The sequence below is a fragment of the Oryzias latipes genome, chromosome 10 (genome assembly GCF_053564925.1).
Source record: "Oryzias latipes strain Hd-rR chromosome 10, Olatipes_Hd-rR_3.1".
NCBI classification, from domain to species: Eukaryota; Metazoa; Chordata; class Actinopteri; order Beloniformes; family Adrianichthyidae; genus Oryzias; species Oryzias latipes.
This window is the reverse complement of record NC_136246.1, coordinates 16,203,715-16,223,555: the sequence shown is the minus strand read 5'-3', so window position 1 is coordinate 16,223,555 and position 19,841 is coordinate 16,203,715. Positions and strand designations below refer to the sequence as shown.

Here is a 19,841-nt window from a genome sequence, read left to right as displayed (position 1 = left end):
AAAAGTTGGTAGCCATACCTGCAGACGGGGCTCCTGCTATGATCAATAGACAAACAGGTTTCATCACTCACTGTAAAGCTGACCCAGACTTTCCAAAATGTCTGCATTACTGCTGCTTCATTCACCAGCAGGCCTTATGTGCAGAAGTGATTGGCTCTGGACACATGATGACTCCTATTGTGAAAATCATAAAAAACCTCAGCTGCAAAGCAAAACAGCACAGGATTTTCAAGGTGCTATTAGAGATGTCTGCTGAATATGGTGAGTATGAATAAGAATATGGTAAATTTGAACTTGCAGTTTTGACTGACATTACTGGAAAACTAAATCACTTTTACTGTGATCTGCAAGGCAATGGCAAAACTATATTTTTTTTTGGAACAGACTGCAGTGTTTCTTGTGCGGATTTTTTATGCCAGGGCTTGTCGGCTTGGTCTGTGGTTGTTGCCCTTTCTGGGGAAGCTGGAGTTTAACTTTGCAGCCTCACGGCTGTGAAGTGGACCCCATTTATGTTCTAGTCTGGGTGGGTGCTGTGGGGATTCTCTTATGGCGAGATTTATAGAAATTTCTCTGATTAAAAAAGTTAATTCATGAAGACATATATTCACTGACATTAAAAAAATGTTTATGTGACCTCAGAACATGGACATTGTAGGGAATCGAACCCCATCCCAGTAACTGGGAGTACCATTACCAATGTCTTTTGCTTTTTTGAAGTCACATGGCAAGGAAAGCAAAACCTGCATCATGAATAACTAGGCCATAGGAATGCAATAGATACATAAATTTCAATTACTTTCTGAAGTACTTTTTGAGTACTTGGAATATGTTTGTAAATCAGATGGTTTGAAATTTAGAAATATGCAAAAAAAGGATTTTGATTCTTTACTCAATTGCTAACTACAGAAAAATATTTAAATTTGTAATGCCTTATATGTATTCATGATGCAGGAAAAGAAACCATATTTCCATAAAGTCAGAGGATTGTGACTTAACAGAGATAAAGATGTCACCATCTCTCCCCGTCTCCTTCGCCACAACAACTGACACCAGCATGTATTTAGTTAAACATTTGACGTTTTAATTTAAGTCAGACGTTGTGACTTAACAGAGATAAAGATGTCACCATCTCTCCCCGTCTCCTTCGCCACAACAGCTGACACCAGCATGTATTTGGTTAAACATTTGACGTTTTATATCAAGTCAGACGTTTGTGACTTAAAAGAGATAAAGATGTCGCCATCTCTCCCCTTCTCCTTCGCCACAACAACTGACACCAGCATGTATTGAGTTCAACATTTGACGTTTTATATTAAGTCAGACGTTTGTGACTTAAAAGAGATAAAGATGTCGCCATCTCTCCCCGTCTCCTTCGCCACAACAACTGACACCAGCATGTATTTGGTTAAACATTTGACGTTTTAATTTAAGTCAGATGTTGTGACTTAACAGAGATAAAGATGTCACCATCTCTCCCCGTCTCCTTCGCCACAACAACTGACACCAGCATGTATTTGGTTAAACATTTGACGTTTTATATTAAGTCAGACGTTGTGACTTAAAAGAGATAAAGATGTCGCCATCTCTCCCTTTCTCCTTCGCCACAACAACTGACACCAGCATGTATTGAGTTCAACATTTGACGTTTTATATTAAGTCAGACATTTGTGACTTAAAAGAGATAAAGATGTCGCCATCTCTCCCTTTCTCCTTTGCCACAATCATCAACAGTCACTTACATGTGTAAAACGACAAAGAACACCATCATGATCACTAAAGTATGTTTGTACAACTGTACATTCGACTTTATAGTTTGTTGTTTTTAAGTACACATGATCGATTATCGTATTTTTTAACGTTGTGTTTTCAGAAACCAGTTGAATGAAACCTTTATGTGCCATGAAATCAGTTATTGTCTTAGAGTTTACTAAGTTTTCATTAAAATCACCCATTATAGCAATGGTATCACCCAGGGGCTCCAAAAGATCAACTAATTTCTTAAGGTTCTCTCTAAATAATGAAATGGCATATGATGGTGGACGATACAGAACTGCCACGACTATGTTCGATGTAATAAATCTGTGCACTAAACATTCAATATCTACATTTTGTATCTCTACATGTTCAAACAGGATATTTTCAACGGTGTACATTCCAACACCACCATGTTTTAAGCCTTTAATCACATTCAGTCTAGGATCTACTCCACTATAAGACAGTGAGCGTGGCATACTATAAAAATTATACCCACTGATGTTCAATGCATCAGTTAAAGGTGCATTTGGAAGCCATGTTTCAGTTACAGCTATGCAGTTAACATGTAACTGTTTTGTGCAAAAAGCTAAGTCCTTTACATGCCACTCTAAATTTTGCACATTCATGAGGAAAATGCTGAATTCACATGAACTAGAAGTGAGATTTTCTTTATTTATCAGATATTGAGGCATGTTTGCCACATATTCAGAAACTGTTTTGTTACAGTAAATGGCCTGTTCCTTAAAATCTTGAATAATTAAACCAGACAAACTTGTTACGCGGCTTAATGCAACATAAGCCTGCCCAGGAGCAAAGGTTTTTTTCAAAGACACAACAACATTATCAATGGTAAGACCCTGAACTTTATGAACAGTACAAGCCCAAGCAAGTTTTAGAGGAAACTGACGTCTCAGACCACCTCTTCCTGTGAATCGTTCCTCTTCTGGAACAATGGCTACAGAACCTGAGACAAGCCCTGGATTATTTTCATACTGTTTCTTCCGTTGTCTTCCAATGTCTTTATTATCAAAATTCACAAAAACAATTTGTGGAAAGTCAGAGTTTCTATAGACAATATCAGTCACAATTCCACATGCACCATTGACAAGACCATCTGCCACATCAACATTTTTACAGAGCATGACACGTGCATTCTTCCCCAAAAGAAGTCTTTCTGCTAAACAAGTATTGTTATGATTTGAATTATTACCACTTAGTAACACTTGTCTACCTGTTTCCTTACAATTTACATAATCTTGAGCTTTAATAGTTACATACTCTGGACAGGATGAATGTAGATGGGTTAAATTATGTTGATTTACTTGACCATTAGTTGGGAAAATATGTAAAGCAGAGCTGCCTTCTCCCGTTTCACGTGACTTCAATTGTTGGATATCACTTTTTAACATTTCAGTACCTTTGCATCGTGTCCTAACTCTGCCGAGTAATTTGGCAAATTCCTGATCTTTTTGGCGTACAATGGTTTCTAGGCAAACAATTTCAAACACACCACACCAAAGATCCATACCCACATTTTCTACATACAATGGTTTTCCTCTCACTGGAGGTAATTGAAAGAAATCCCCAACTGCAATAATACAAACATTTCCAAACAATGCAGAGTTACCAGTTTGCTTTATTTGCCTCAGACGCCCATGAATATATGCTAATAAATTATGATCTACCATGGATATTTCATCAATTATCAAAATCTGTAAACTGCTGTAAATGGCACGTAAAGAATTTAATTTTTCCTCACCCAGTGGTGTGTAAGGTAAGCGGACATCTTTACCAATACAAAAAGTGTTGTGTATAGTACTTGCTTGTACATTAAACGCAGCAATTCCTGTGGGAGCCGTCAACAAAACACAGATGTCATCTACATGACGACAAAGAGGAGACAATAGTCTATTTGATTCATATTGTATTGCTTTAATTAGGTGAGTTTTACCAGTCCCTGCACCTCCTGTTATGAACAGGTGGAATGGTTCTGGCTTTTTTCCCAAAACCTTTTCCACACACCATTTTCTCACTTGGTAAAAAATATCCATCTGAATTTCATTTAAAGAGCGAATTAAAGCCAAGCCATCACTACGAGGCATTTTTGTGTTATTCAGTTGAAAGAAATGGCTATGTTGAGCAGAAACTCTTAAATCAGGAATATCAAATTCCTGTTCATCATCGACACTTTTTTGGTTCTGCAACAACTCTTGACACTCAAGTCTTTCCAATTCTTGCTCAGGGCATAATTCACACCAGGCATCTTCAACTACACCAGCATTATCTATCACTTGCTGAGCATTAACCAATTTATCACCATCAATTTCAAATTTACTTCTGTTTAATGTTACCACGGACTTTACCAACTGCAGACCTGAATCACCAAGTCTTATCGTACCCTTATGAAAAAAGTCTTGATACGTTTCAAAACCTTGAGGTTTCAGCTGGCTATCGCTGTAGTATGGCAAGAACAACTGCAGATTGCTTTGATAAAACAATTCAGGCTGTTTTGTTTCAGAGAACTTAACGTAACGTACAACAGCAGGTTGTGTGCGGGTTCTTTTCACAACATATCCAGTGTTGTTGTTCAACTTTATTCGCTTAGCAGCACTTTCATTTTTTGACAACACACGAAATTCGGAAGCAAATACTGCTAAACACATTGAAGGAAAATCATCACTCTTAGGTCTGTTCTTATATCTATCCACAATGCTTGTCATCCACATATCATCTGTACTAACAGAATGCTTTGATGCTTTTTCTTTAAGTACTTTTAACGGTAAACTCATTTTAACAGTATTTTCACCAACAGGAAGAAACACAACTTTCCGAGAGCACTCTTTCAAATGTGCATTTGTCAGTCTATAAACACTTTCTTGAGCAGATACATCTCTGTTGTGCAAATATGTACTGCCTAATGTTTTTAGACTCTCTTTGGCAGAAGCATTTCCATCCCTGCTTGCTTCCTTTTGTGCACACTGCAATAATAAACCCATTTCCTTCTCTGATTTAGAGATGTAAGAAATGATGTACACAACACATGCGTATGCATCGACAACAAACTGTATATCCATATTAGCATTCCAGCATTTTAACAGTGGCTTGCTATATTGATTAATCCAAACTTCTTTAAGTTGACGTTTCAGCACAACATGGGTTTTCCGAGCACAACAGTTATATGCAGTTTCAAATGTGCTTTGGTTTAACCCAACAGATTCAAACAAATCCTCAACATTGTCATAAGTTGGCCCATCAGTTGAGAGAGCAGCTTTAATGTGTGCAATCAATGCAGAAGCCTCTTTTTTCTTCAATTGCGGTGTCTGTGCATTTTCTTTACAGTTGCAAGACTCTTTCTGTGATAACACACATTGACAAGACTGTGTCTCTTCAGCACTTGTGCTACGTGATATGAATGTACGCGCAGAAGGTGGTCTAGGAAAATTAAAACGACACACAGTTCCTTTTTTTTTACATGTTTTCGCATGTGTTTCAGAGTGTTTTTGCACAGATGTTACAATTTCCAGTAAGTCAATATTTGATGGTAACTCACAAGTCACATAACGATCAATAAATGCAATCACTTCAGCATCTGTATTTCTGTCAATTACAGGTGCATCCTCTATCCAAAACAGGCAATGAAGATGTGGTGAGCCTCGTTGCTGAAACTCCACCCTATAAAAATAATCCTTAATTTTTCCTATAGGACATGCAGGCGACATAAGAACCTCTTTCAGAAAACAATGCCAACGAAAATCAAACATCCGAGCAGCAGTGACAGGATTACAACGCAAAAGCTCACATCTGTCTGCCCATTCCAACTGCTCCACAGTTTCAGTTCTACCTTCATGCTTCAGAATGCAGGAAAGTAAATTCTTCCAACGCATATCAGCTGAAGAAAATGAACAGAACCATGTGGGGATTCCAAGCTGCCTCACACAAGCCATGAGGTCTTTCTGGGCCGCCTGCCAAAAAGCTGGCGTACCTCTAATTGGTTTTAAAAATCGGTACCCATCATCAAATTCCAACATCCTTTTAATAGAATCATCACTTTTCAACAACTCTCCAATAACTACTCGTTTATTTTTAAAATTATACTTACCTTTTCTTACTGCAATCGAAACATTTGAAACGACCTTTTCTAATTCTGTCATATATTGGGCAAAAAAAATATATTCCACATTTTGTGCAAAACGACAATCAGCATTAAGAATCCTGTTGTTAAAATATCGTGATAGAGTTAAAGGATGTTGTCTTCCATCATGATATGTTGGTCCACCCTTAGGAAACAACACAGGAAAACACTTAGCCTCATTTGTAATATCGGACAACAACTTCACCGGACTATTGCCTTCAGCGGGAGCTACATTCAAAATGTGATCAAAATATTGATCCAAAGCCTCTTGACCAATGTCTACTGGCATTAGACAAGTGTCCTGGAACATGCAATGCTGCTGTCTATCATGCAGAAGTTCATCTCCTAAAACATTTGAATCGTCAACATTTGCAGTGCATTCAACATCTTTTTCTACCACATCAGATGTTTCTTTACAAAAACCATTAATCCAATCATTATTAAATTTCACGTTGTTATAATAATAATTATGGGTTTGTAAAAACTGTAAAGCCTGCTTAACACGTTCCGTATCAACATACTGATATTCATAATGTCCTTTATAAGTAAGCTTCCGTTTTAATTTCACAGGCACAAGAGAACCCTCAATAGACATGCGTGGTAACAAATAAGTTGTTTGTTCAGTATTTGCAGGAACACAAGTAATAGGTCCATGCACGCCATTCTGTCCACCTTTGGGCAATGCTAACAGTTTCATAAATGGAATATGTAACGCTATTAGATGTTGTTCTAATTGATTTAAACATGCCAATTCCGCTGGTATAGGTTCAAGTTCTAAGTTATTTTTAACACTTTCAGCTGGTACTTTACCTTTTTTGATTTTAGCATGACACGTGTAACAAATCCACAATTTGCTTCTTGATGTTTTCATCCATTCACAATTTTTTGAGCAGTTTGCATTGCAGATATGCAAATAATCAGAAGTGATACATTGATCAGCGATAAGTCCAAGTCCTGCATTACTGTACGACTCTTTTTTACAATGTAATACTTGATGTTCAAATAACAACCTATGACATACACAACAAACAAACCCAGGTCCATCTTTAACTTTATCCAAAAATTGTTTCATAACAACATCAAACTCTTCCAACTGTTTTTTATTCAATTGTCGCTTCAATTTCATCCCATCCAACACACTTTTCCTAAAGTGAGGATCTTGACGATATTTTCTAGAACTCAGTGCTTTAACATTTTCTCTATGAGTAACATTACTCTGATATTTTCTAGAACTCAGTGCTTTAACATTTTCTCTATGAGTAACATTACTCTGATATTTTCTAGAACTCAGTGCTTTAACATTTTCTCTATGAGTAACATTAATCTGATATTTTCTTTTACTCATTTCCTTAACATTATGTTTGTGTAACAAATCAAATTTATACTTGCTTTTACTTCCATTTTTAACACGATGTCTGTGTAAATAATCAGTTCTGTATTTTGCAGAACTACGTTCTTTAACCCACATTTTATGCATAGCATTTTCCCTATATTTATTTTTACTCAATTCTAATGCTCTGGATCTACGCAAAGAATCAGATGCATATTTCCTTTTACTCATATCTTTTTTCTTCTGTTTATGCAGTTCACTTGTTTGATATTGCATTTTGTGGTAAAAAGATCTCCTTTTTTTTAGATACTTTGAAAAGGAAGATTCACCAACTGAATCACAACTAACATTATGTGGTTGAAAAGAACGACATCTTAGATGTGGTTTCTCAGAACAAATACTATTGCTTTTACACCAATTGGCACACCCAATTTTACCACTACAATGAACACAAACAACAACCTCGTAATATTTCTCACCACATTCTCGCAAATAAATTGCTTGATTTCCAAGTATTTTATTTACAGGGTTATACTTTCTCCATATGCTACCATTGTGTACAAAAATTTCTACTCCCAAAACATTTGAAGTAGCTTGAATGTCAATCTCACATACAAAACTGCCAACATATTTCATACGTGACTTTTGAATGTACTCAGACACTGTGGCATATCCTTTCTCCAGCAACTTCATATGAATGTCACTGTTCTTTAGCATAAACTTAACAACAGCCAGTCGAACTCTTCTATGACAATTTTCAGATCCACTAATGACTCGAGAAATAGCACGAAAAAAACTATTGCCATCATTTAATGTGACCTCTGTCTTACAAATAGAACCAAGCGTTACATTATTAGTTGGAATGTCTTCATACTGCTTCACAAAATCTAAATCAATATGTTTTGACAACAAAACTGCACTCTCAAACGACAATGGATAAAAACTGAAAGCATTTTCAACTAAATTGTTACTTTGATAAATTTCACTGTTTTGGTGATCATTGTTAACCAATGCACTAAACAAAACTTCATTACAATCACCAACTTCAGACCTGCCATGTTTAACACTCTTGCAATCTCCTTCTGACAGCATTTCTGAGTCTCTTTTGCGTTGCCTCATATTATGACCCAAATTATTTTTTTCCATAGATTTACACAACCCAAAACAACGCTGCTGCTGAAAAATTTCAACGCAAGTTACAACTTCATAATGACACTCATTTATATTTTGCAAATATATGCCTTGTTTAGATATGGCCTTACGTTGACAGGCATATTTCAACCAACGTTCATTGTGAAATGTATACACACTCACACCCAAGTAGTCAGCTGTAGCTTGAATTTCAACCTCTGTAGCCCAACTACCAGAAAATCTCATTCTAGAAACATTGAGATATTCATCCACAGACATATTTTCAGATCTCAAAAGAGAACTATAATTTCCAACATTCTTTTGTAAATGTGTGACAACTGCACGTCTTAACTTTATGTGATTTTTCTCTGTACCACTAATAACTTTGGACACAGCCCTAAAAAAACAATTGCCATCGGCTACTATATGATCAGTTTGACATGGAATTCCCAACATATCAACCTCTAGAGGGTTAGAACAAGCAGTGTTTTCACAATGCACATTCAGTTGTTTACACAATGCTTGTGTAACATCAAAATCAACAGGGTAAAACTCAAGTTTCTTTGATGAAACATCACCAAGAAACTCAACATCCAAACTAGCTTCATTAGCATCATACCATTTTGTCTTCTTTGATTCACGTTGCACAGTAGAAAGCTTACGCTTTCTGTTACTTTCATGCAACGGTAAGGGACTAGTTTGAACATCTAAACTGCACCCGAAACCAAACTGTGACCCAGTATTTAATCCAGTTTTACAATCCTTCTCAAGCACACTTTGTTTATTTTTCTCACTAGGATCATTGTCAGTAACAGCAACGGATGCAATTTCAAAAGCCATTTCTTTCCCTGCAAGTGAAATACTCAAGCAACAAATATAATTGTATAAATCATTAAGACTAGGAAGGTACATGATAATACTTCTTCCATTTACATCTGCCATTCCAGTACCACTGCGTGCATGTGAATCCACCACAGCATAATGGCCGTTTTCTGAAATAACAGCACAAGTACTACTGCCTATGGTCAAAAAACATGTTTTATACTTGACAAGCATGTGCTCCAGTCCCTTTTTAAGAGTTATCACTTCACCACTGTCAACAAATTTACCATTACTCACATTAACAATCCCAGAAACGTATTCACCATACTCAAACTTAAATAATTTACCATCAATTTCAGAATCCATGGGCAAATCAGGTACTGACAAAAACTTCAAATTTCCAGGGATGATTTTGTTTTCACACACCGAGGAGTAAAGCTGATCACCAAGAAACACAACATGGTCCAAGTCTGTTGCCTCCCACTCAAAAACACTACGATCCGTGTGTTTAGCCATACTCACCAGGGCTATTGCCATGCACTGCACACCTCTGTTTTGAAGCTGCCGATCTCCTTGATGAAAAGATCCCCTTACACAACGTTCTGTGTCAAATATGTTACAATTGTTTTCATTTAAAATCACTGAAGATGATTTTTTTTTTAAATTACTGCCCTTTTTTCCAATTTTCAATGTATTTTTGCATTCCATTAACACTTTACATTTTTCGCCAACCACAATTTTGTCATTTAACTCCTGAACATGTTCTTTTATAAAACCAGTCTGTCTTTTGCCCAAAACTGACTGATTCACACGTGCATCCTCTGCTCCCAAACCAAATGTATTATTACACCCGTCCCAAGAAGCTTCTTTCACAAACATTGAACTAATGCCAAACCATTCTGCATTCAAAGACTTTTTCAAGTTCCAAATGTGCAACATCAAGTCATTAAAGCAACTGTTGAAGACAGCCACAGATGTTCCAATATTAGAAAACATTCCAGATGAATCTCGTGCACCACAATCAACCACAACAAAATACTCTTTGTGATGAATGACAGCACAAACGAAACCCTGCAAATCCAACAAACACAGATCTTCCTCCATCAGTCGCTCCTGCATCATTTCATACAACAGTGAAAATTCTTCACTCTTTGAATCACCAGAATACACAGGCTCATTGATAGCAACATCCCAAATTCTTCCAAACACACTGAGCTTTTCAGAAACCTTGAATAACTTTTCGGAATTGTTCACACATCCATCACTTCCATTAAATGAACAAACCAACTGCACACCTTCATTTCTAATATTATCAACATCAGCGTCCCTCCATGTACACACTGGAGCAACAACATGGTTGATTGCAGCCACAACACAACATGTAAGCGATGTTGTACTATCACTTGAATTTGTCAATCTTACTTTCATTCCAGAAATCAAAGGCCTCTGTATTTGCTCCAGACAAACACAACCAGAAAATTTACCTTCTTCCTGAACCTTACACACTTTGGTGCGACGCATATTAAATCCCTTCTTTCGTGGCATCTAAAAAAAAATAAAAAAATGAAACCACCATTAAAATAAAATTCTCATTTCTATTATGTATACATAAAGCAATACATTTATACCACACAGACAAATAATCAAAAACATAAAATTAAATATTCAGACTATTGGAAAATAGTTATACACAAATAAATGTAACATGTGTCCTATAATACAGTGGTCCCCAACCCCCGGGCCGCAAATAATAAATAACTTACTTTACTTCCGGTTTATTTATATCTGAATCTGAAAGATGTTTTAGTTTGAAAAGATGCCCGATTCTCTGTGTGACTGTCACACCCGTCTATGTCACCAGTAATGTATGGAAGCGATTCTGTAGCATTAATAAAAAGCAAAGTTAAAACCAGAAATGCTTTTTCATTTTCAAAAAGAAGCTGCATTTTGTTGACTCAAAAATAAAATGAAAAAACAATCCCCCAAAATGCTTTCTTTTCCTTCCTCAAAGCTTATTCTGTCACTAAATTAAAATGAAAATGGTATTTGACATTTCATTTTCAAGTCGTTCTCTTGTAAATGTGTAGCATAATTCATTTAGAAATGTTTAATTTGACCTTTAAAATGGATTAATAGAAATGCTTTTCTGATTTTCAAAATGAAGCTGCATTTTTTGACTCAAAATTAAAAAGAAAAAGCAATACTTCAAAATGCTTTATTTCCTTCCTCAACACAGCTTATTCTGTCACTTAATCAAAATGATAAAGAAAATGGTGTTTGACATTTCATTTTAAAAAAGGTCCACGGTAAATGTCTAGCAAAATTCATTTAGAAATGTCTAATTTGACAATTAAAATGGATTAACAGAAATGCTTTTTAATTTTGAAAATGTAGCTGCATCAAATGCCTCAAAATTCAAATATAAAAGCAATATTTCAAAATGCTTTTTCATTTTATACTTCAATCCGCCTATTCTGTGTCATAATTAAAACGAAAATGCAAAGAGGGGATTGCATTTTAACATCCACCCTGCAAAACTTGGAGCAATATTCATTTCTTAAACACATTAGCAGAGGGGGGGCGGGACGATGACGTCACTGCTTTCTCCGTGTGTACGGCCGCTGTCGCTGAGAGACCTGGTGTGTCTGTGTTCGCATTAAGATCACCTAAAACTGGGTCCTGTTCACAAACCGCTGGACCTGGCCTGCTCAAACCTGGATTCCTGGATCTTAATGCGAGAAATGCAGCAGAATGTTCCTTTAGCTCCCTCGTGAATCAGAAGCTGTGAATCCCAACCCAACTTCTTCAGCGTCGTCTGACCGCACGGATTTACAAACATATGATCGAGTAGAGCAGGCCTTTAATAATAATCATAACAGTAATAAAAGCACATTATGAAGATAGTCTCCTGCAGCTTCACGCTGAGTGAGTGTTTTTGGTCCAACCAGCAACCGTTTAGCATGGAGAAATCTGTCTGTTGATGGAGCTCCAGCTGTCAAACAGCAAATTTAGCTGCAAATAAATTTGTAAATATGTGAGAATTACATCAGTTTTTATTTTGTTCTGGACAGCACTGGAAACACAAATTCATATGATGGTTTCTCGGATCATCGTAGCAGCATTTCCGCCTTCAGCGATCGGAGCTTCGCGCTCCGCTATGAAAAGGCAGCTGGCGGTCCGAAGATAAAAAGCTTGTCTGCGTGCGTCAGGAGGAGGACCGCAGAAGACGGACATGCTGCTAGTTAGTCCTGAGAAGCTGTGCAAACTCATCAGAAGTTCACAACCATCACAAAACCCTCTTCTCTGCCACTAACAGTCTGCTCCTGGTGCGTGTGTCTGTCAGCAGGCGGACACACGGAGAAAGCAGTGACGTCATCCCCCCGCCTCCCCTCTGCTAATGCTTTTAAGAAATGAATATTGCTCCAAGTTTTGCAGGGTGGATGTTAAAATGCAAATGCAATCCCCTCTTTGCATTTTCATTTTAATTATGACACAGAATAAGCGGTTTGAAGTATAAAATGAAAAAGCATTTTGAAATATTGCTTTTATATTTGAATTTTGAGGCATTTGATGCAGCTACATTTTCAAAATTAAAAAGCATTTCTGTTAAACCATTTTTATTGTCAAATTAGACATTTCTAAATGAATTATGCTACACATTTACCATGCACCTTTTTTTAAATGAAATGTCAAATACCATTTTCTTTATCATTTTAATTAAGTGACAAAAAAGCTGTGTTGCAGTATAAAATGATAAAGCATTTTGAAGTATTGCTTTTTCTTTTTAATTTTGAGTCAAAAAATGCATCTTCACTTTGAAAATAAAAAGCATTTCTATTAATCCATTTTAAATGTCAAATTAGACATTTCTAAATGAATTATGCTACACATTTACCATAGAACGTCTTGAAAATGAAATGTCAAATACCATTTTAATTTTAATTAAGTGACAGAATAATCAGTGTTGAAGAAGGAAATGAAAAAGCATTTTGGTGGATGGCTTTTTCATTTTATTTTTGAGTCAAAAAATGCAGCTTCATTTTGAAAATTAAAAGGCATTTCTGGTTTTGACTTTGCTTTTTATTAATGCTACAGAATCGCTTCCATAGTAACACAGACCAAGGTGCTCCTCTCAGTCACATGATAAATTATCGCTAAAATAAAACCCAGGAGCTAGCAAAATGAGTAAAAAACAAACGTCTTTGGAAAGTTTTTTTTTGCATAGGTGAAAAGGCCCAGCCAGGAGACAGAAGAGGAGCCTTCCACTTCCAGAAAAGAAAGCTACATTTTTCTTTTTTGCACCATGAGCGGCAGAAGGGGGGAGGATGATGAGAGCCATGCAATGTTCTATCCATGGGTGTCAAAATTAAAGCTGGGGTGTGTGTTGTCACACATCTGTTCCTCCTTCTGCGTGGCGTTGCTACAGTAATCCTCCACCAACATCTCAAAGACCTGTCCGTTAACTTAAAAAATGTGCAATCAAGTTTATTGAAACAAGGTTGGGGATCACTGCTATAATAGATTATTAAACACTGCAAATTTAACTTACCTTTACCAAACTCTTTAATGGCTTACAAAACACAACGTTCTCTGGAAAAACCAGCAAACAGCTCCTCTCTCTGTTGTCCAGACAAAGGTTTAGTCACTGGTGTGGAAGATCCCTCAGAGGAAAACTCTGGAGTTACAAATAAAAATGTAAAAGGAAAAACATTTAATTCAAACAAAAATAAATACATAAACAAACTTTAATAGACATGAAATGGTAGATGCTCTCTGGGAGGCTAATCCATAGAGGAGGTCCATTAAAACTGAATGAGGCCTTGCCGTGTGTTTTAACTTTTGGGATAACCAAAAGGCCTGTATCAGAGGACCTCAGGGTCCACAGGGGATCATACATTAAAATCATATCAGACAAATATGAAGGCCCAAGACCATAAAAACATTTATAAACTAATAATAACGTTATCAATCCTAAAGCGAACAGGAGGCCAAGCAGCCATTTTAATATCTGTGTGTGTTCCTGCAAATATATTCATACTGGCTGCCACACTTATAGATTATATGAAAACATTTATACACAAATAAATTTAACATGTGTCCTATGAAATTATTAAACACTGAAAATTTAACTTAAAACCTAAAAAGTACAAAATAGGTTGGAACTGATCTTCAGTGGAAATACTCACGGGTCGGCACGCGTTCAAAATGTATTATATGTGAACTGCTATGTATTTGATCAATTAGAAAGGAGTTTCACTGGTTAATTCGGTTTAAAAACCGTAAAAACTACATTCGAATATTTAATTGAGAACTACAAAGATGGTGGATAGACTACAAAAAAAAACGATCTCTGAAACTGATAGAAACTTGTTGTTTGTCGACCAGTATCGATTCTACATGTCATTTTGTACATTTGTGTCCGTTTAAAAAGAAAATTCGTCGGTTGGTTTGCTTTGAAAAGTCTTTTTAAAATTACGTTCGAAACAAAATGCCCGCCATCACTTCCGGTTCAACGAAGTAAAAGGTCAAATTATTTGCGTTCGTCTAATCAATTTTAAGCAACTTTTACGGTTTTTTATTCAATAAAATTGATAATCAGAAGGTGTGTAGTCGTTGTGGCGATTTAAAAAAGTGTCGATGGTCGATTAAAGTAATGGTTCGTTTACAAGTCGCGGGAAAATTCATAATGGTCGTGACAAACCTCGAGTCAAATTGAAGGCGTCCTCGGCGCAGTGCGTCTGGCCAGGTCGAGTTCTTCTCACTGGCGGTCCTGTAGTCTTCCTTGCTGGTCAGGAGCGTCGAAGATCGAAGTGCAGAGGAAATGAGAAAGTTCTGAAAAGAACTGATTTGCTCAAATTCGGCAAGCTTCAGCGAAATTCTCTGTGGGGTGTGATTCTCCAGTCGTCCAGCAGGGGTCGAGCAGAGGGGGGACTCAGACGAAAATGCCTTGTCTTCAATGGCTTGACCAGCTGCTTGACTTGTGGTTTTTCCCATCATGCATTTTATCGTTCGTATTTGATGAAGTAGATTGATTACATGTTATTGCTTTCATGAAATAATAGAAGTTCTACTTCGTTTAGTTCCGTATGTATGTGTAGAACATTTTATAGTAATTATTTTATTGATCATTAGTCCGTTAGGGAACATTGTAGCTGTTGGGTTTGTGCCCCATTGGCATGAGTTCTCCCATGGACCAATCAGACAGCTCCGTTTTTAGTTTGATCCCAAGGGTTAAAATCTAATAAAATTACATTCCAATCCCAAAGTGGTGGTGTGTTGTCTTCTTTGTGTTATGTCTGTGTTCAAAAAAATGTTTTGTGGGTGATTCTGTTAGATACATCTCACAAGAAACGTTTGCTATTCAGGGGTTGTGACGTCATACTTCCCATGATGCTTTGCTGGTGGGGGAAGCCTGCTGCATGTGAACTTTGTCAAAGAACAACAAAATCTTTTACAGCATAAATACTTAACGGTCACCTGCTACCTAGAGGCCAAATTGTAATCCCTTTGACTCTCTCTGGTGGACTTTTCTTAGAAGTTCAATCGGCTGCTTTATTTAAGTTGAGAAATCTTCATATCTATAAATATAAAGAAGTCTAAAAAATTTTTCAAAACACAACTGCCCTTACAGACAATTAAAAGAGGAGTTGAAATGTATAACACGGTGAAGGAGTTTTTGTGCAGAAAAAGTACCATTAGTAAAGCTGGTAGCAGTGACTGCAGACGGGGCTCCTGCTATGATCAATAGACAAACAGGTTTCATCACTCACTGTAAAGCTGACCCAGACTTTCCAAAATGTCCGCATTACTGCTGCGTCATTCACCAGCAGGCCTTATGTGCACAAGTGATTGGCTCTGGACACATGATGACTCCTATTGTGAAAATCAACACCTCAGCGGCAAACCAAAACAGCACAGGATTTTCAAGGTGCTATTGGAGGAGATGTCTGCTGAATATGGTGAATTTGAATTTGGTGAATCTGAACTTGCATTTTTGACTGAAATTACTGAAAAACTAAATCACTTGAACTTCGAGCTGCAAGGCAATGGCAAAACTATATTTTATTTATGGAACAGCCTGCAGTGTTTCTTGAGGGGATCTTTTCTGCCAGGAAACTTCAGGAGTTTGACAGACAGGTGACCAGCTGTGCAGCTGTTTGTGTACAGGGAGAGTAACAGGGGTGAAAGGACACAGCCCTGGGGGGATCCGGTGCTTGTGGTCCGAGTATCTGAGACGAGCTTCCCCAGCCTCACATACTGCTGTCTGTCCGTCAGGAAGTCTGTGATCCACCTGCAGGTGGAGTCAGGCACATTCATCTTGGAGAGTTTTTAATACTAAAGATGTATGAAAGAAATACCGAAAAAATATGTCTTTCAGTGTTTAACTGGCTGTCTTTGGATTATGCATGCCTGAATAATGGCCATTCTTACTCCTCATCTCTCTGTTCACTGCTTGCTAATTTACATAGCAGGGGTCCCAGCAGGAGGGGGCGGGGTTGTAACACGACTCCTTCAGCAGAGCCAGGCTGAGAGAGGCTTTGACATGTAAGATGTTAGATGTTAGAATGCCAGATGTTAGAATGACCAGTTCATTTTATATCTATGAAAATATTCAGGTAGCTATGGGACATGTTTAGCTATAGGTCTGTGAAAATTGGTGTCAATTGTTGAAACATAAGTTACCATAAAAAAATGTTTCTTTGGAGTCTAGACAGATTTAACACAGGTTTTTGGATGAAAAAGGATTTTTTATAAATCATCTGTTACACTTTTAAGTCTGAAAAAAATATGGAAGGCAGCAAACACAGATCCCTACCGTTTTTAATTTTTTTGTGCTGATATTTGAAAGATAAGTTATGCAAAAAAATAGGTGTTTGCAGTTTTGCCTAAAAAGACGTTTTCTGACCTTTTTGGATGAAATGATGTCTAAAAGTTCACCTGTAACTTCAATAATTCTGAATTTTTTCAGGAAGCAGTAGCACATAAATGCCTATGAAAGTTGAATTCTTGGTGCTGATAACCTAAACAGAATTTATGCTAAAAATCTTTGTTCAGTCCAAAATTTCATTAAAAAAATCAAGTGATGAAGTTTCTCGTAGACCCTATAGTGTTACATATCAAAGCTGGAGGTTATTAAAGGCATCTAATTCTGAAATCTCAGCTTCCTGAGACAAACGGCTGATTTATAATAAATTTCTATTATTTGGGTGCACATAATCGACCACTTCCTGTTACGCAGGCACCGTCAGGTGTACACCCATGAAACTTTACATGATGAGAGAGGACCCTTCTGAGTATCTCCAGTTTTAATTTCATGCACATCGGACAAAGCAAAGAGAAAATACAGGGCAGAATGTGCCCAATGCAATAACTAGGTGGCGCTATAGAGCTCGTCCAAGATTGTCATATCCATGGGTTCAGAATAGAAGCTTCATCATATCCATTGAATTTCAGTGAGATTGGACAAGGAATGTGCACGTGAGAGCAACTTTTGTGTGCATAGCGAGATGCCCAACTTTGCCGCTCTGTCACGACCACACCCCCGCATTGAAAGTTATGTTTTTTTATCAGAGTAAACTTCAATGGCTTTTCAACAGGTGGACGTCATTTTCAGGTGTGTCGGCTCATCCTACTCGGAGTAGTGATGCTCCAAGTAAAACAGTTCATTTCCTCTTGCCAGCAGGTGGCGCTACACTTTTTCCAGATTTTTTCACTGCAGATGTGTTCAGAGTCAGACTACAATCATGCATATCAATTTTGGATCAGATTGGATTATGCATGGCTGAGTAATGGCCATTTTTCTTTTCATGGCGTGTTTTCGAAACGACCTCCAATTTTGACGCGCCGCCATGGTCACAAACATCCATAAAAACTTAAAAGCTTTGCAATTTAACATCGGACATGTGTCTAGTTTACAAAACCAAAGTTTGGAGTCATTACTCTCAAATCTCTAGGAGGAGTTCGTTCTAGAGCGAGGCCTGCAAATGACCAAAATACAGCAAAAATGACATATTGTCATCAAAATATCAGACTTCCTGTGCGACTGACAGCTTGGTCCCAAGAGACTTTTTTGTAGGTTTCTATCTGATGAACATGCCCTGTTAAAATCAGGTTTGTACTATAAAGCATATGGAGGTGCTCGCGAAAACAAATTTTGCAGGTGGCGCTATCGAGCCATTTTTGTTTACCTATGCCGTTCTCCTATAAAATATGAAATTTTTCGCGACTCCTGATGTGTATACAAAATTTGGTGAGTTTTGGGGTATGTTAAAGGCCTCAAAAAGGCGACGGAAAAGTCGGAAGAATAATAATAATAATAATTAAAGCTACAAGTAGCATTTAGCGGGCCCGAGCACGTGCGACCGCATGGCACGAGCGACCGCCCCGTGAGCAACGCCCTGCTCGAGCCATTCTCGTCGTTTTTTCTTGTCCATTCTGGAGCTCCAAGCTAATGTTAATATGACAGCAGCCTGGGGGGGGGGGGGGGGGGGGGGGGGGGGGGGCTGTAATCTGTTGCCTTAAGGGACAAAGACTTTTGCATATAGCATGAAAAAAATTCAAGCAATGATGATAATTGCTATCACTGTCCCTAAGGATGAGAACAATAGAACTCATTCAATTTCCACTACAATGTCTAGATGAGTGTCAGCTATGTCTGATAACTTGGCCAATTAGCTGGACCGGGATCTTGCAAAGTGCAGGTGGTTAACGTCCAGTGTGATGAGTCTGTGGACGGCAACAGTACAGCATAGCTTTTGGTTTCCACAAGAGAAGAACTCCTGACACATCTGCCCTAACAGACAACTACAAGAGGAGTTGAAATGTATAACACGGTGAAGGAGTTTTTGTGCAGAAAAAGGTACAATTAGAAAAGCTGGTAGCAGTGACTGCAGATGGGACTCCTGCTATGATCAATAGACAAACAGGTTTCATCACTCACTGTAAAGCTGACCCAGACTTTCCAAAATGTCTGCATTACTGCTGCGTCATTCACCAGCAGGCCTTATGTGCAGAAGTGATTGGCTCTGGACATATAATGACTCTTATTCTGAAAATCGTAAACAACCTCAGCTGCAAAGCAAAACAGCACAGGATTTTTAAGGTGCTATTGGAGGAGATGTCTGTTGAATATGGTGAATATGAACATTGTGAATCTGAACTTGCATTCTTGACTGACATTACTGGAAAACTAAACCACTTGATCTGCGAGCTGCAAGACAATGGCAAAACTATTTTTTTTTGACCAGCCTGCCTTAGCCAGTGTTTTTCTTGTGGGGATCTTTTCTGCCAGGGCTTGTCAGCTTGGTCAGTGGATGTTGCTGCAGTTGTCTCCCTTGCTGGGACAGCTGGAGTTAAACACAGCAGCTCACGGCTCTGAAGTGGACCCCGTTGCTGTCCCAGTCTGGATGGGCACTGTGGCGATGTTCCAATGGCCAGGCTGGCTCCTGGTATAAAGAGATTCCCAAATACCATTTCCTAACCGCAGAGCCAAGGATGTGTTTACATGTTTAGGTCAAAAATGTGATGGACAGCTTCATGTTGTCTATTGATGTAAGTTTAAACCTAAACATGCCACCCTGTTATTTATCCAGTTGATATGGTTCTCCATCTGTGTCTAGGTGATAGAAAAGCATTTTTTTTTTATATTTAGAGCTCTAAGCAAACAAACAG

At 37.7% G+C, this 19,841-nt stretch overlaps 1 protein-coding gene across 2 annotated transcripts; it reads right to left on the bottom strand.

Annotated features, from left to right (window-relative positions):
- Window positions 1-1,576: 1,576 nt before the first annotated feature.
- Window positions 1,577-15,091, bottom strand: LOC144994867 (uncharacterized). 2 transcript variants are annotated; one of them, XM_078954095.1, is made up of 3 exons: window positions 14,872-15,091; window positions 13,720-13,845; window positions 1,577-10,715 (listed from the first exon to the last, which is right to left on the bottom strand). In XM_078954095.1, the coding sequence occupies exon 3, from the start codon at window positions 10,713-10,715 to the stop codon at window positions 1,725-1,727; it is 8,991 nt and encodes a 2,996-aa protein (XP_078810221.1). In that variant the 5' UTR covers window positions 13,720-13,845; window positions 14,872-15,091; the 3' UTR covers window positions 1,577-1,724. The 2 variants fall into 2 exon arrangements, 1 of the variants encoding a protein (XP_078810221.1); XR_013658539.1 differs by lacking the exons at window positions 1,577-10,715; window positions 14,872-15,091 and adding an exon at window positions 13,157-13,633 and having other exon boundaries at window positions 13,720-14,153.
- Window positions 15,092-19,841: the final 4,750 nt, after the last annotated feature.

What these genes read in the sequence shown, in the direction of transcription:
- LOC144994867 (XM_078954095.1), bottom strand. Translation starts at nt 10,715, where the DNA reads ATGCCACGAAAGAAGGGATTTAATATGCGTCGCACCAAAGTGTGTAAG.